General features: G+C 49.5%; 1 protein-coding gene across 7 annotated transcripts in view; it reads left to right on the top strand.

Annotated features, from left to right (window-relative positions):
* Window positions 1–15,807, top strand: part of AK8 (adenylate kinase 8) — a 136,253-nt gene extending 120,446 nt beyond the window's left edge. For all 7 annotated transcript variants that reach the window (XM_061433962.1, XM_061433961.1, XM_061433960.1 and 4 more), the window contains 2 exons: window positions 14,301–14,381; window positions 15,470–15,807. In XM_061433962.1, the coding sequence (XP_061289946.1) occupies window positions 14,301–14,381; window positions 15,470–15,707 (319 nt within the window). In that variant the 3' untranslated portion in view covers window positions 15,708–15,807. The remainder of the gene's footprint in view (window positions 1–14,300; window positions 14,382–15,469) is intronic.
* Window positions 15,808–16,034: the final 227 nt, after the last annotated feature.

Raw genomic sequence — 16,034 nt, 5'->3', positions numbered from 1 at the left:
TTAGCCGCGTAATCCGAGAGAGGGAGCCGGCCCTCGGCAGCCCGTGGTTCCCCATTAGTTAAATGCATTTTGTACGTCCTCATCCCATCAAATCAACTAACACTTCCTTTAATTGGTTCATGAATTATACAGCCGCCCCGCATTATAATTTAATCGCCTGTAAACATTCATAGGGCCCCACTGTAAAGTGGATCGCGCTCATTAATTCGTTAATTTCAGCAGATGGAAGGGGAGATCGGATGAACGGTGGCAGAACAGAGTGCCTTGGGCAACGGAAGAAGGAAAAAAAGGTGGGGGGCCATTTAGGTTTTTTAAGGGCTGTCAGAAACTCAATCTGTGAGCTGTCAGCAGCCCGGACCCGTCCCCCACCCCCTCTACCGCACCGGCTGCGGGAAGTGACTGGCGGATTCATCCGGAGGCTTGTCAACCGTCTTTAAACATCAAGCCAGCGGGTAAACCGAGCCCAATGTAAATTAATTCTTGTCTTACGGGCCCCCCTTTCTCTGTCCCCATGAATATTTCATGGCGGGCAGCATAAATATTAATTCTAATAGCTCTGCACAGTGGTTATTATTTCTGTTTTATGACAAATATTCATAAAATATTCAGGACCCTTTTTTAGAACATTTACACACTTGATTGTGAATTTTCCCAGTTTCTCGGGGACACTGTAAACATATTGGGGTTCTCTTGATGGGCTTTCCCCCCCTTAATTAATACTGCTGGTTATTAATATTTAATCCAATTTTAGTTTTGTGGAGAAGTAAAAGCTATTAGATTGGAGGGCGGAAGGGATCTTCCCCTCTTCCGTCGGTGAAATGGGAGAGTCTGTTTCTCTTTGACACCTGGGTGATCTGACAAAGGATGACCTCCCTGCCTTTTTATCTGGAAAAAAATATCTATCTTTTCTGCGTGTGTCTGTTCTCCCCTTACTTTTTAACTGAGAGCTCTGGCGGCAGCCCAACTTGCTGTAATGAAATTCTTCACTGCAATATTTATGCAAGGATTTAACATAATTTTGGAGTAATTAAAGTGTGGGTTTAACAAACACAGTGGCGGATTCCTCAGGCAAGACAGCTGTGACTGGGGATGAAGGATCTTTTGGAATCCACGTTATTTATCTTTAACCCTCCGATGCCTGCAGCTGTGCATGGCGTCCCCAAGGAGACAGACAGAGGAGGGGGCTCCCAGCCCAAGGCAGCTGGTGCCCGTCAGGTGGCGGAGGACACAGGTGAGGTGGTAGCTTTGGCCCAAGGGAGTCTGAGGTGGGGTCAAGTGAATCTTAAGGCTGGGGGAAAACAAAGACAGTGTGGACCTCACCCTATTTGCACCCCTCCCAAATCCCTTCAGGGCTCCTTTTCCATTTTCTGCTTCTCACCAGAGGCTTCGGGGATGTTCTAACAACCGCAAGGAACAAGTGATATCATTTTACATGAAGGAAGATCGTGAAAGAGCGACCTAGAGTCAGCCAGGCCCAGACCCCAGTCTGGAGGCACCACTTCACGTCTTGGGAGCCTGAGTTTTTTCATCCTGGAGATGGGCAGGATCACAGGACCTCACTTGGATTAAATAGGACAAGACACCCGTGCAGTGAGCTTATTAGTGCAGATGCCTGGCATGTAGAAATTATATAACGGTTTGCAGTGATGATAATGATGGTGATGCTGGAGATTCATGTGCGGCAAAGGGTTAAAATTGAAGCCAAGAAGTAAAATGCTTTTGGCTAGACAGATTCATGGAGGAAACTTCCAGCTGTGGAAGGGGTTAAAGCCAAAGGTTTTCTGCAGCACCTTATTAAAAAATATCTGGTGGAAAAGTCGAGTGGAGATTCTGATGGTGGCTGGGAGATGCTTATGTGGCTCTTCACAGGGCAGGTCTTCCCGCACCATCTGTCACTGAGGGAAACTGGCTTTGAGAAAGGAAACCTCGAAATTAGCTCACCTCACCCTCCCTCGGCTCCCTGTCTCAGGGGACCTGTGACAAGGGGATGCACTTTCCCAGGTGGCCCAGGGGTCCAGATCTTCTACACTCTGCTCTCTGTCCTTGGAGCAAATTCCTGCTCCTAGAGCAGTGCCCAGGGCAGGTCTGCCCAGTAGCAGGGTGCCAAGAGGGAGGCACGTGATGGAGGCCTCCCTGGAAGAGCACCTGCCCCATCTCCTGCCTCAAGTCCCTCCCAGCCGATCAACTTAGAGTGGAGGAAGGTGGCTCTGACTCCAACTGACTCTGCAGCACAGCCCAGAGGGCTAAAACCTAGATACGTGTTCCGAGTTTGGGGTTTGTGCTGAGCGGTGGATGCCAAGGCCCCCCTTCCTCCCTCCCGCATCCCTCCTCCCTTCCTTCCTTCCTCCATCTTTCAGCAGATTCATGATGGGGTGCTGTGCTCAGCTGCATGAATACTGTGGCTGGCTGCCTGGGTTAGCATCCTGGCTCCATGACTGTGTTAGGTGAAGTTCTCCAGAGAAATAGGAACAATCAATGTGCATTATATTGGGAGAAAAAGATTCTTTATAAGGAATTTTGGCTCATGTGATTATGGAGACTGACCAGTCGCAAGATCTGGGGGTTAAGTCCGCAAGCAGGAGCTTCAGGAAGAGCCAGGAGGCAGGAAGGCTGAAGTGGGGTCCAGTGAGGCTTTAGGATGGGGGCACAAAAGCAGTGTCAATCCCATCCCCACCCCACTAGATCTGAAGGCAGGAAAAGTCAGTGTCCTTGATCAAAGGCAAGTAGACACGAGGAATTTCCTGTTATTCAGGAGCAGGTCAGCTCTTTTGCTCTATTTGGACCTTCAACTGATTGAGTGAGGCCCACCCACACTAGGGAGAGCAATCTGCTCCATTCATTCCACTAATTTTTCTAAAAAATTATTTTATTGGAGTACAGATGATTTATAATACTGTATTAAATTCTCCTGTATTCCACTGATTTAAATGATGAGAGACACTCTCACAGACACACCCAGAATAATATTTGACCAAATATCTGGATACCCTGTGGGCCCATTCAAGTGGACACACCCAGTTAGCCATCACGGCCACCTTCTAGCTGGGACACTTCGACAAGTTAACCCTCTCTGTCTCTCGGGTTTTCTTCACCTGCTGTGAAGGAAATGATGATAATCCCCTTGTAAGGTCATGATGATAATCCCCTTGTAAGGACATGATGATAATCCCCTTGTTAAGGTCATGACGAGGAGCTCTGACCTAAGGTAGGTCAAGCCTTAGAAGACTGCCTGCCATGTAGGCCCCATGGGTGTTCAGTCTTATTATCACAGTAAGCAAATGGTATGAATTTTCACATTTAATCCTTAACTCTGTGAGGTACTTTTGTTTTTTAATCCTTGTGTATGGAGACTCGGATGGTAGGACGGCTCCCACAGTGAGCCGGCAGGTGGCACTGGAGCTTGAACCCAAGTCTTTCTGACCTCGGAACTCATGTCCGAGCCTGACAGCCTGGGGGAGGACAGGCTTGCACACAGGAGGTTGCATTCATTTCAGTGGGACCGAATACTTTGAGGCCCATGGTGACTTTCAGGGCACCTGTCTCAGGTGGAGTTCCCCCCGGAAGCAGAGGCTAAAACAGCCATGCGGTGGGAAAGCTCAGTGAGCAGATAACAGCTGAGCTGGGCAAAGGGACCGAAGCTGTAGGAGGCAGGCTGACCCAGCCTCCTTGATTCTGTGGGGGCTCCTTGCAGGGGAGGGCTGTGTTGGGCAGGCCCTGGTACCACTCTGTGCTCACTCACTGGCCACGGGCCACCCCCAGAAGACTGTGACCCTGCTCAAAAGCTTGGGTTAAAAATGTCCATCAGTTGGTGAATGAATAAACAAAATCTCGTCCAGCCATACCACGGAACACCATTTGGCCATAAAAGGGGATGAAGTTCTGACACATGTTACGATAGGGACAAATCTTGAAAACACAGGCTGAATGAAAGATGCCTGGCATGTAGGGGCACATGGATAGTCTGTTATTTTTATGTGTTAAGCACTTGATATGCCATATGTTTAACCTTTAAAATAACCTTGTAAGTTCCTCTTTTTTTTTTTTTTCATTTTCCTAATTGGAGACTGGAAGGGCCATGCCTCATATGATTCCGTTTGTAGTATGTGTCCAGATGGAGCAGATACACAGAGACAAAATCCAGACAAGCAGTCGCCAGGGACTGGGAGCTGGAGGGTGGGGAGGGCCTGGTCACGGGTACAGTGTTTCCTTTGGGCATGATGAAAGTCCCCCAAACTTACACTGTGTCAGTGCTTGCCCTCTTTGTAAATCTAATACACTAAAAAGAATTATGTTGTATACTTCTGAGGGGTAAATTGTATCTTAGTTCACGTGTGCATGTTAAGTCACTCGACCCAGGGATCGAACCCGGGTCTCCCGCACTGGGGGCAGACGCTTTAACCTCTGAGCCACAGGGGAGCCCCTTGAGTCACTTCAGTCGTGTCCAACTCTGTGACCCTATGGACGGTGGCCCACCAGGCTCTTCTCTACGTGGATTCTCCAGGCAAGAATACTGGAGTGGGTTGCCATGCCCTCCTCCAGGAGATCTTCCCAACCCAGGGATCAAACCCACGTCTCTTACGTCTCCTGCATTGGCAGGCAGGTTCTTTACCACTAATGCCACCTGGGAAGCCCCACCGTATATCTCAGTAATCATATTTAAAGAAAAAAAGAACACGGGGCTCAAGTCTTACAAGGTATTTACAGCTGGAAGAGGTCAGCTGATCTCACTCCTTACAGCTGACACACAAATTCTTTCTCGAAGAGGGATCTGCTGGAGCATCCGGGTGTCAGCCACACCACGGGGCCCTGAATGTTCACCAGCCCCGATGTTCCTCTGGGACTGAACTGGGGTCCACATCGGCGTACTTAGTGGTTGACCAGCTGTTGATCAGCTGATCAGTGGTTGATCAGTATTCCCACCGTCAGAGGGGACCCCGAGGCAGCCAGCAGTGGCTGCAGGCACTCTGAGCACCTGAGCACTCTCGCCTACTCTGAGCACAGGTGGAAGGAGCAGTGTGGCTCCCGGCCAGCGGCCAGGGATGACAGGTCTCCAGGAACATGCAGGAGCCTCTCACAGAGGAGGAGCCCAGCTGGGTGGTGAGCCAGGCCCCTCAGACACAGACCCGGAGCTGAAGGACGACCAAGGGAAAGGCAGTGAAGAGTGTGGGTGACCAGTGGCCCCTGAGAGCCGCTGTGGCTCCGCCCAGCTGAGTGCCCCGTAGCGATGGCTGACTTGCTGAGCATGAGTGGGCACGAGCAATGTGGGGCAGTGTTGGAGGGAGTTTGGACACTGGGCCTGCGTGGATCTGAGCAAAGCCAGAATTTTCAGAGTCCTGGTGTCCACACACATGCAGGCTGAGAGCCATTGGTATAGATGGCACCCTGACTGGGCACAGGCTGGCTAGTCTTGGAGTGAGGCTCTGGCTTGCTTTCCACGTATCTACTGTCATCTTCAGCTGAAACTCATTTGCCTTTCTCTTTGGGAAAAGTTTGCAGAACTTTCTGGCTTCCAACGACATGCGGTTCATGACCGTCCAGGAAGGGTCTGGGTGGCCACGTGCAGAGGAATTATTCTCTTTCTTCCCAGTGGTGATGGAGGCAGGCATTTTTAGAGGACTCAGGAATGGAGGCCGATTATGCAGGAATCTGACCCTCGGGTCACTCTCCTTGCACCAGACTGCTGCATTTTTGCATGGCGTGTGCTGTACAGCCAGGCGTGCTCACTAATTTCCCAGTTAATGACAGTCATGGAGACTGTTCTCCCTGCCCCTGGAGAGATTTTAGACACTGGCAGGGTAGATCTGCCGCTATCAATTATGAACAGTTTTAAACAAGAAATGGCCAGCCGGAGCCTCGTTTTTTTTTTTTTTTTTTTTTAAGGAGCAGGGAGGGGACACTACAGCTGCTACCAAAGGGCAGGAGGCATGGTGCGTGGGGGTTTAAAACGAGGTTGAGATGTCTGGCCTTTTGTTTTCAAATTGTTCTCTTGTCAGAGTGAAACTTATGCATAGTGAAAAAATTTAACTCTGGCCAGGGCCTTCCCTGGTCTCCAGGGCAGCCTTGCATCCAGACTCCGTGCAGCGTCACGTTCTCCTGTGCACCGTATTTTAGGACGGTCATGGTGGCAATCTGCAGCCTGCACCCGCGGCCAGGAAGGCCAGGGACTGATCCCATTGAGCTGATGGCACCCGTCCCCGTGAGATGGAATCTGGCCTTCCACGGCATCACAGCCGGCTCCCTCCCATGCGAATCCGTTCATTCGCTGCACGTTTATTCAGTCCTCACCTCTTCCCTGCACGAGGGCATAGCACAGACCTGACGACCCAGCGCCTTGTCTTCAGACAGCTCACCCCAGGGTACTCAGAAGTGGGGATCCTTCTGCAGCTGGCCCAGTTCTTATTGTTCTAAATCCGGTTTTTAAACACTATTTTCATTTATTTATTTGGCTGCATCAGACCTTCGTTGCAGCAGGTGGTATCTTTCACTGTGGTACGTGGGCTTCGGTGCCCCACAGTACATGGGATCTTAGTGGATGGAACCCACAACCCCTGCTTCGCAGGGCAGATTCCTAACCACTGGATCACCAGGGAAGTCCCCTTGCTTGTCTTTTGGTTTCGGATAGTTTGTGCACAATTTGCTGCCCTCTCTAACCACTCTCTGCCACGTCATCTTTCTTCATGCTGTTCTCGGCTACATCCAGCTTTCACTCCCACGAGCGTCCTCCGAGAGCATACACTTCTCACGCTGCCATCCCCAAACGCAGCCGCCTCTAGACGTGCCGCTGCCTGTCCCTGACCCTGGCCCGGGGGAGGCCTTGTCCTGGGGAGTCCACAATGATGGTTACGCCTGCTTTCTGCTACCTGATGGCTCCACAGCTCACTGTCACGTGAGAATTGTTTTGTGACGGCTTCGACGTTGCCTCCGCTCTGATGTGTCAGGGCACAAACTAAAGATGAACAGACCATTCTAGTGTTTTGTGTCACTTTGCTTTTTTTCTCTCCCTTCTCTCTGTTCTCTGTTTCACTGGCAATCATTGCGAAGTTCCCTTTGAGATAAGACCCCTTGATTATTCCGGAGCCCGAGAGCCGCTGTTCCCTGCGCTGCAGCCGCACAGGAGGGCTCTGAGTGGCAGAGCTGAGTCCTGGTTTAAAGTGCAGACGGTGCTGCTGCCTTCCAGACGGCTCAGCGCACCCTCTGGGCTTTGAAGACACAGGAGAAGGAGGAGGCGTTCAAGCCTGTTTCAAGAAATGGTTTTCCTGGACAGATTTTCCCAATTTGAATATCAAATTTGGAAATGGAGGTTACTAAGGGATCTATTTGTGCCTCCTCCTGTATGTTGTTAGTTGTATATATAATTCACATTTTTATGTATTCTCGATGCAAATCCAATCCCTTATCAGGTATAGGTTTCACAAATATTTTCTCCTTGTTTATGGTATCTCTTTTCATTTCTGTAATGTTTTTTGAAGAGCAGAAGCTTTCAATTCTTGGGCTTTTAATAAAATCTAATTTATTAATTTAAAAATCTATGGCTCATGATTTTGGTGTCATATGTAGGAAATGTTTAACCCAAGGTCACAGATTTTCTTCTAGAAGTTTAATAGTTTTAGGTTTATATTTTATCCATGATTTATTTTGAAATAATTTTTGTAGATGGCGTGAAGTGTGGGCCAAGATTATTATCATTATTTGCATATGAATGTCTAATTATTCCAGCACCGTTGGGTGAAAAAAAGATCTTTCTCCTTTGAATTGTGTTGGTACCTTTGTTGAAAAGATCATATTTGTACGAGTCCATTTCAGAACAGAACAGAACAGAACAGACTCTTGTTCTGTCTTTTTAATCCATCTGTCTAGCCTTTGGCTAACATGCACATTGTACTACTGCAGCTTCATAGTAAGCCTTGAAATCAATTGGTTCTTCTTTTTCAACATTTTTTAAGTGATTCTAATTCTTTTTCATAAACATGTTCCATATAAAATTGACTTGTGTGGAATCTTAAAAACACCTTCTTGGAATTTTGATTAGAATCGTATTGAATCTGTAGATCTGTTAGGATTGACATTTTAACCGTATTGAGCCTCTGAGTCCATGAACATGGTATAGCTCCCGATACGTATTTAAGTCTTTGGTATCTTTCATCAGTGTTTTGTAATTTTCACCATACGGATCTTATACGTATTTTGTTAGCTTTACATCTAAGTATTGTAAATGGTACTTTAAAATTTTAATTTCCAACTGTCTATTGCTAGTATCTTGAAAAATTGTTTTACTTTTTCTTTATTGATTTTGTATCCTGTGTATTCACTAAACCCACTTATTAATTGTAGTAGCCTTTTTTAAGATTCTTTAGGGCTCTAATTAGATGATTCTGTCATCTGCAAATAACAGTTTTATTTCTTCCTTTTCAATTTGTATGCTTGCTATTTCTTTTTCTTGTCTTATTACACTCTCCAGGACTTCCAGTAAGATGTTGAATAGAATTCATGAAAATGGACATTCTGCCTTCTTCCCAATCTTAAGGGAAAAGCACTCAGTCTTTCACCATAACATATGATGTTAGCTGTAATTTTTTGGTAAATTCCCTTTATTAGATTAAAGAGGAAATTTCCTTCTGTTTATAGTTTGCTTAGAATATTTACCAGGAAGTGACATAAAATTCTGTAAATTGCTTTTCTACATCTATTGAGATGATTATATAGTTTTCTTCTTTAGTCTCATAATATGGTTATGTGTTAGTTGCTCAGTCGTGTCCAACTCTTTGCAACTCCATGGATTGTAGCCCACCAGCCTCCTCTCTCCATGGAATTCTCCAGCCAAGAATACCAGAGTGGGTTGCCATTTTATACTCCAGGGGATCTTTGCAACATTAGGTATCAAAACCAGGTCTCCTGCATTGCTGGCAGATTCTTTACCATCTGAGCCACCAGGGAAGCTTATACTGACTGATTGTTGAATATTGAACCAGATTTTCATTACTAGGCTAAACCTCATTTAGTCGTAATGTAGTATTCTTTTTTATGTGTTGCTAGATTCAATTTGCTAATATTTTATTGAGTATTTTTTGCCTCTGTATTCATGAGGAATATTGGTTATAGTTTTCTTATAGTGTCTTTGTCTGGCTTCTGGTATCAGGGAAATGCTGCCTGATAAAACAAGTTGTGTTCTCTTATTTTCTATTTTCTGAGTTTTTATAGCATTGGCATTTTAGTTAGTGTAGAGTTAATACTATCAGCCCTGGGTGTCCTTTGGAAGGACTGATGCTAAAGCTGAAATTCCAATACTTGGGCCACCTCATGCAAAGAGTTGACTCATTGGAAAAGACCCTGATGCTGGGAGGGATTGGGGGCAGGAGGAGAAGGGGACGCCAGAGGATGAGATGGCTAGATGGCATCACCGACTCAATGGACGTGAGTCTGAGTGAACTCTGGGAGTTGGTGATGGACTGGGAGGCCTGGCATGCTGCAATTCATGGGGTCGTAAAGAGTCGGACACAACTGAGAGACTGAACTGAACTGGACTGAATACTATCATGTGGTTCATTTTTTTTAATTCACTTATTTGGCTGCACTGGATCTTGCATGTGGCAGGAATGATCTTTCTCTAGTTGCACCACATGGGCTTCAGAGTACATGGGCTCAGTAGTTGTGGCACACAGCACGTGGAATCTTAGTTCCCTGATCAGGGATTGAACCCACATCCCTGCACTGGAAGGCAGATTCCCAACCATTGGACCACCAGAGAAGTCCTGGTTCATATTTTTCAGTCTATTCATTTGTTTGTATACATATGTACATTCAAAACCTCATTAAATGATAAGTTTTTTTTCAAGGGCGGAAATCCCCCTCCCCCCACCTTCATCATAATATCTACACACTGCACCATAGTGCTTCTTTTTAACAGTGTTTCTTGATTTGTATTTATTTGGCGCACCAGCTCTTAGTTTCGGCATGCAGGATCTTCAGTCTCCCTTTGTGGCGTGTGGGGGCCAGTTCCCTGAGCAGGGACTGAACCTGGGCCCCCTGCATTGGGAGCACAGAGTCTTAGCCACTGGTCCACCAGGCAAGTCCTGTAGCACTTATTTTTTATTGTGGTAAAATACACACAAGATGAAATTTGCTGTTTTAACCATCCAGCGTACATTTGAACGGTGTTAAGTACGTTTTTGTGCAACGCATCGCCACCATCCATCTCCAGAACTTCTCCACCTTCCCAAACGGAAGCGGTCTCCACTAAACAACAACCTGGGATTTCTCCTTCTTCCCAGCCGCTGGCGCCCACCATCTGCCTTCTGTCTTCATGAATTTGACTAGTCTACACACTTCATTTAAGGGGCATCATACGGTATTTATCCTTTTGTGTCTGACTTCTGTCACTTAGTGTAACGTCTTCAAGGTCCGTCCATACTGTAGCAGCGGTCAGGATCCATTTCTTTCCAAGGCTGTCTAATAGTCCACTGTGGGTGTATCTCTCGTTTTGTTTATCCACTCATCTACTGACGGACATGTGGGTTTTTGCCCTTTGGCTCTTGTGAATAATGCTGCAGTGAACTTAGGTGTGCAAATATCTGTTCAGTCTCTGCTTTCCCTTGCTCTTGTGAATAATGCTGCAGTGAACTTAGGTGTGCAAATATTTGTTCAATCTCTGCTTTCCCTTGTTTTGGGTGTATGTCAGAAGTGGAAAGGCTGATCACACATTGCACCATTGTACATTCTTACTGCAAGGCACAAGGCTTGCACTTCCTCTGCACCCTCATCAACCAACCCTGGTTATTTGCTGGGTTTTTGATAATAGCCCTCCTGATGGGTGTGAAGTGGAATATCATTGTAGTCATAGCAAGAGTGGGTCAAGAGAGCCCAGCAGCCATCGGGCATCTGACGGCAGTGTCCTGGGTGACAGCCTATGAGTCCTCCCCTCTTTGGGGCTCAGTTTCCCCATCTTATACACTGAGCAGACTGGATCAAAGCTATGGTTCTAAGAATTGACTACATACTGCAGTCACTTGGGGAGTTTTTAAAAATCTCCATTCCCAGACCTTACCTCGAGCCAGTTATAGCAGAATCTCGAGGGCTGGGGCCCAGGTCTCAGTATTCTCAGAATTCCCCTGATGTTTCCAAGGTTTGGCCAAAGTGAGACCTGAGGGTACAGCCAAGCTCCCCACACCTGCCCAAGCATAAGAATCACCTGAGCTGCTGACTTACAAATATAGGTCTCCCAGTCCCTCCCCTGGAAGTTTTGGCTTGGTAACTCTGGGAGGGGTGCCCTGTATTTATTTTTTTTTATAATTTTTATTAAATCATTGGGAAAGACCCTGATACTGGGAAAGATTGAGGGCAGGAGGAGAAGGGGCAACATAGGATTAGATGGTTGGATGGCAACCATCCAACTCAATGGACATGAGTTTGATTGAACTCTGGGAGATAGTGAAGGACAGGGAAGCCTGGCGTGCTGCAGTTCACGGGGTCGCAGAGTCAGACAAGACTGAGTGACTAAACAACAACAACAGTTGCTGGTTTACAATCTGTGTAAGTTTCAGGGTCAGAATCTGTATTTTAGACAAGCCCTCCCGATGATCCTTAACATCAGACAAATCTGGGAAACACAGGATCAGAGCGGCTCTTCTCCAGCCGCAGTGTACGCACAGATCACTGTGGATCTTATCAGCACTGGTCTGCGATTCAGTGGGTGGGCCATGGGGCTTGAGTCCCAGCTGCTGCTGCTGCTGCTGGTCTGGGGATCCCACTTGGAGCAGCGGGGGATTAGAGGCATGCACCTTCCATCTCCCTCCTGAGGCAGCCCTGAAATTCTGCAAACCCCAAAGCAGGTGGTGCTCCCGCCCCTGGTGAATCCAGGCATGTAGACCAGGAATGTCTCTGCCCAATGCACCCTGCTTGGACTCTTCTCTGCTTTCACATTCTGTCTTTCCTGGCTGTTATTGTAAATGAGCAGCATAACACCCCAAACCAGCAGGTGGGGGCCCACACAGGACCGTGCACCTCCACAGAGCTGCGTGGGCTCCCTGCTCCTCTCCCCAGCACCTGGCTCTGACATCAGGGTGCGTGAGCCTGGCTAATCAGAAGCTTCCAGCCTCTGGAAACCCAGCTCCTCTGCAGCGAGGCTTTTCCCAATGATGTGTTTCAAGTACCAATTTGGTGTCTGTGCGCTTCTGATCTTGCCAGCCTTTCACAAGGCTTTCTCTTGAATGACAACAAATGGTCTTCATATGCTGGGTTAAAAATCTTTCAGTTGGGGCTGTTTGTTTATGAAGCAGCATCTATTATCACGGATTTCCAAACTAGCTTCCTTTCTACTGGCGTCGGCATCCAGAGCTACACCGTCAGCCCCCAGCCGTGGTGACAGACGCGTTTCGGTGTTGCTGTTGGGCCTCGGGAGTTCTGGGGGTACGGGGGGGCAGCGTGTTTGGAGCGTAAGGGATGAAAGCACGTGGAAAACGCCTGTGCACCCTGTGCTCCGACGCTCCCGACTTTGTGTGTTTTATTTGGTGGCTGTTATCCTGGGAATGGAGATCTTTGTCAGGAACGTATGCGGGGAAGATTTCCATGGCTGCTGCCACACCGCCCCCTCCCGCCTCCCCTCCCCGGGATGAGCTCGCTTGGTGTGGTGGTAGCTTGCAGCTTTCACCAGATACCAGCTCCTTGGCAACTGGGCAGATGTGAGCCTCAGCAAACAGCATGGGCAAAGCAAGGGAAAGAGAAGAAAGGGAGTGGGAGATGCCAGTCTTGAACGGAGAGTATTTGCCTCACATTTGGTTTACTTTTTGTAGGCAGTAAAGTGTCTGCCTATAATGCAGGAGACCCAGGTTCAATCCCTGGGTTGGGAAGATCCCCTGGAGAAGGAAATGGCAACCCACTCCAGTATTCTTGCCTAGAGAATCCCATGGATGGAGAAGCCAAACTGAGCGGCCAGACAACAACAGGCTGATGTGCCACGTATCCATTCATCCTCTCCTTCACGTGTGTTTCCTGAGTGCTTCCCAGGTCTCAGGACGCTGGTCAGGGGCTGATCATTGATCTGGCCCTAGAGGTGACACCTGGGCCCAAGAGGCTGGTCTGGGGCCCCTGGGGACCGGGGCCCTACTGGACCCATCAAAGCTTGGCCTCTTGGCAGCCCCATCAGCACATCTGGTGAATTCCTGGGGGAGGGGAGGGCCTTCTTTTGTTCATCAGCTTGGGGGAAGGCAGAGGATGCATGCTGAAGACTCCCACCCAAGAGTGAAGGCGGGAAAGCTCTGAGTACAGCAGGCACTCCATAAATGCACGTATGAATTACAGCAATGAATAAACAGTAAAGTGAGCAACGGAATATTCCAGAACTTATTAAAAAAAAACTGAGATGGTTTGACCCTAGAAGGCAGGACCTGGATTAGACCTGTGTGCAGGAGCCAGAACACGTGGTCTTTTGGCCTCCCCCACCCCCCACCCCGCCCCCGGCGCGCACGCCTCCCTCCTGTCCCATTTGCCTCGAGACTGACCCCGGGGCCGGGTAGCTCTTCGTGGCAGGGCCTGTCCTGCAGGCAGTGAGGTGCTGAGCTGTAGCCCTGGCCTCCACCCGATAGGTGCCAGTTGCGCCCCCTCCCCAGTTGTGACAACCAGAAACGTCCCCATACATTGTCCAACATCTCAGGCGGATTCTTTACCAACTGAACTATCAGGGGAGCTCAGCAACTATTAGCTCAGATGGTAAAGAATCCGCCTGCAATGCAGGAGACCCGGGTTTGATCCCTGGCTTGGAAAGATCCCCTGGAGAAGGAAATGGCAACCTACTCCAGCATTCTTGCCTGGAGAATCCCATGGACAGGAGCCTGGAGGGCTACACTCCATGGGGTGACAAAGAGTTGGACACGACTGAGCAACTCACACACTTTTGCAGGTGAGGAAAGTGAGTCTCAGAGAGGTTGTGTTTGTGGCCTGAGGTCACACAGAAGGTCCATGTGGAGGTGAGAGTCTAACCCGCATCTGTGTAATTCCAGGGAACTCACTGGTCTCCCCCAAGGATGGGGCATTTGCTCCCCACAGCTCACTCCCTATCGGGTGCCTCCCCCCACCACTGCCCTGGGAGTGATGGCGGCTGGGAGCTGTCCCTGAATCAGGAAGTGGAGAGCTTCCGCAGCGGGGAGACCCTACCTGCATCTTTCTCTGGTGACCAGCCAGAGCCTGGTGCCCCGAGTCCCGAGTCAGGGCCACCAAGGCTCTGCCCACTCTGGGGCTGAAGCCCACCCTGGCCTCGAGTCCAGCCTGCGGTTCCCCCCTAGCAGACATGGTGCGTCTTCTCCCTGCAGGGTGTTTTTCCTGAACGTGCCATTCGATTCTGTCATTGAGCGGCTGAGCCTGAGAAGAACCGACCCCATCACAGGAGAAAGGTCTGTGCCAGCCCTGCAGTGGGTGGCCCTCCGAGGGCTCCAGAGGCCACGCCGCACCGGGGACCCTCCTCTCCATCTAGCTGACGGGTGTCAGGGCAGGGCTGCTCCAGGGATACTGCTGGGGACAACTGACAGAAGATTCTAGAAAGGGGGTTCACCCAGCCAGCTCCTCCACACTGTCTGCCGACCCTCTTTTCCTGGAAGAGCAGCAAGAAAAGGAATGTCCGGGCTGTACAGCTGTTACACTGCTCACCTGCTCTGACCCGGGCTTGGCTCTGACCCCAGCGTGTCACCGCAGTGCGTCCCTGACGTGGCTGCCGAACAGATGCGTCCCCTTGGGAACAGCATCACCTGTGAGCCCTCCCATGGCTATAGGGGCTAAATCCTGGGGTCTCCCTTGCATCTGACCAAGTCCAATCGCTGTGTTGGTAGTGAAACACAGTTTACAGTCCCCACGATTGCGAAGAGGTTGAAGCCCCCATCTTCCCAGTAACCAGGGCCCTGTTTCTTGGTAACTAGACCGCATTTCTCAGGACAGAGGAGGAGGGGCAGGAAGGAAGCACCAGGATTTTCCCGTCACCGTGTGCTGGGGGATGTCCTCTCACTGACCCGTGTCACGTGAAACGGCCTTTGTGCTGCCAGGGCCTCTCCCCCAGGGACCAGGGCACTTCCTCGCATCTCCATATGCCTGGTGTTATCATGTCCCATCCCCTATTTGACCGCGAGCTCCATGAACACAGAGGCGACTGCCACTGGGTTGTCAGTAGCAGCTGTGTGCTAGGCGTGCATGGCAGGTACCTAGTATCATTTGGAAGGAAGAAAAGAAAGGAGAAAGGAAGGAAGGAACAAGAGGAATTTGGCCCTTAATATTTTACTATCTTCTGTCCTATTACTGATCCGTGACCTTCTCTCCTGGGAAGGGGCCATGCTGCGGGTTTCTCCGTGGCTCTCAGCCTAGCCAATGGCTGGTGCAGAGTACATGTCTGCTGCTGATGGTCATGGGATCCAGCCTCTCTCCTGGGAAGGGGTCCCTTCTCGCTTGTCCTCTGAGCTGGACCAGGGCTCACTGGCTTCCCCGCCTCTTGCAGGTACCACCTCATGTACAAGCCGCCTCCGACCATTGAAGTCCAGGCCCGTCTCCTGCAGAACCCAAAGGATTCAGAAGAGCAGATCAAGCTGAAAATGGATCTGTTCTACAGGAATTCCGCTGAGCTGGAGCAGTTCTACGGGGATGCCATCACCCTCAACGGGGACCAGGACCCGTACACGGTCTTCGAATACATTGAGAGTGGGATCATTAATCGCCTACCCAAGAAAGTCCCCTGACAGGTTTTGAGCTGGGAGCATCCCGCAGGAAGACGGAGTTAGCCCTTCACCCCCAACCCTCTGGAAGATCAGCCAAGCCAATAAAGTGCTGGGTACAGTCTCGTGGGTCCTGGAGGTGGCCAGAAGCTGGCCTTGTTTCGGGGTCTGGGAACGCAGGACGGGCGCAGCCCGGGGAGGCAGTCAGGTTGACCGTGGCGGGCCAGGTCAGACCCGGGATGCGGTGTGGCTCCAGCGGCCATGCGCTGTGCGCCCTGGGGTTGTCGCTGGATCCTCATTTCTTGCAGCCAAAATGGGTAAAAATAGTCCCTGCCTCACAGGGCTGCTTTG

Source organism: Bos javanicus, chromosome 11 (genome assembly GCF_032452875.1).
Source record: "Bos javanicus breed banteng chromosome 11, ARS-OSU_banteng_1.0, whole genome shotgun sequence".
NCBI lineage: Eukaryota > Metazoa > Chordata > Mammalia > Artiodactyla > Bovidae > Bos > Bos javanicus.
This window is presented reverse-complemented; position numbering and strand designations above follow the sequence as displayed.